This window comes from Bombus impatiens, unplaced genomic scaffold (genome assembly GCF_000188095.3).
Source record: "Bombus impatiens unplaced genomic scaffold, BIMP_2.2 scf_0113, whole genome shotgun sequence".
Classification (NCBI taxonomy): Eukaryota; Metazoa; Arthropoda; class Insecta; order Hymenoptera; family Apidae; genus Bombus; species Bombus impatiens.
Window position 1 is genome coordinate 76,583 of NT_176532.1, and position 1,311 is coordinate 77,893.

The 1,311-nt window shown below is 51.0% G+C and overlaps 1 protein-coding gene across 1 annotated transcript in view; it reads right to left on the reverse strand.

Annotated features, from left to right (window-relative positions):
• The window catches only part of LOC100747919 (receptor-type guanylate cyclase Gyc76C-like), a 42,870-nt gene extending 41,696 nt beyond the window's left edge, over window positions 1–1,174 (reverse strand). The window contains exon 1 of the mRNA XM_003486412.4: window positions 1,009–1,174. Coding sequence (XP_003486460.1) covers window positions 1,009–1,023 — 15 coding nt within the window. The 5' untranslated portion in view covers window positions 1,024–1,174. The remainder of the gene's footprint in view (window positions 1–1,008) is intronic.
• Window positions 1,175–1,311: the final 137 nt, after the last annotated feature.

The window sequence follows — 1,311 nt, forward strand, 5'->3', positions numbered from 1 at the left end:
CGCACGCCGATCCTCTCCAATGAATTATCGAGCCTTCCAGACCGTGGAACGCCGCACTGCGCGCTCCTGCCTGCCGCTGACCGCCCGCAGGAAAAAACCTCGAGACAGGGGTCCCGCGATATTGGCCCGACCTTACTTTTCGGCCGGTTCAGGATTCGCCGCGCGCCGCGGCCCCTATACGTGGGAACTGCGTCCGGATCCACCGGCTACCGTAATTACAACCCACCGGCCGTATTCAACCTGCAACCGATTTCCACGTGTACCGTGACACACGCGAGAACACGTGGAAACTAACGAGCCACGAGTTGGACTAAATCGAGCGAGAAAAAAGCCGACCGTTCGGTGAAACGTCTTCTTGCGCCTTAGCGTGGAAACGAGGTTCTGCTTCGTTGAACCGTTGCGTGTTTCATTGACCATGCTGTGCTATCTTGATCGGGTTCGTGAACACGTATTAACGAGATGCGCGAAGGTTATATTTAGGATCGTGCGGAATGCGTGTTTAGATAAACGTTTGCATGGCCGTATCTTGATGCTTGAGATTGGCTATAAGTTATAGCCTAATGCTTTCCATTTCCAGAGAAATAGCGGTCGCTGGATGAAGTTACGAGTATTTGGTAGCCACAGAGTGGAAAAATGAAAATCGCGGCAGAATATTGAAAACATCGATGGTCTTTACCAATATGCTGAATATTTATACATTCGCTGCTGTTAAAATACGACTACCTAACCGTCAAGTAGCGTTCCTTCTTTCGTGAGAGATATACTTGTTCCGTGCAACAACGTTTACTTCAATGGCCTGTCCGTTGCTTTCTTCGTTTCTTCAAGTTATTTCGTCGAGATTCTTAAAACGTCGGTACAGTGCACACGTAAATAGGAAGAACAATCGTTTCCCGAACTTCGGATCGTACGAATACGTTCGAAACGAGTATCCCAAGCGCATCTTGTGTCGTACAGGGTACAGGAAATAAAGATTGCGCAGTAACGCAAGAATTAAAAAAGAAAACTCACCTCGTCAAGGGCCATGGAGAAGGCGCCGGAAATGGCAAGACCCTGACGATCTTTCAGACCGCCTTTGATGGCTGTGAGGTATCCAATGGTAAGATTTTGTTGTTTTCTCGGTTGTATAGACCTGGTGGAAGTTGATTTGGGATACGTATGCCTGGAGAACGCCTGCTGCCACTCGGCCCCGGGTAACCCTGGCGGCTCGGCCAGGCCCAGGACCAGAGGGCTGCCGGCCAGCAGCAGCAGCAACACCAGCAGGGCCCGTGAGCTGTTCCCGTATGAACGTGGCTGCAGCGGTTGCGGCTGATC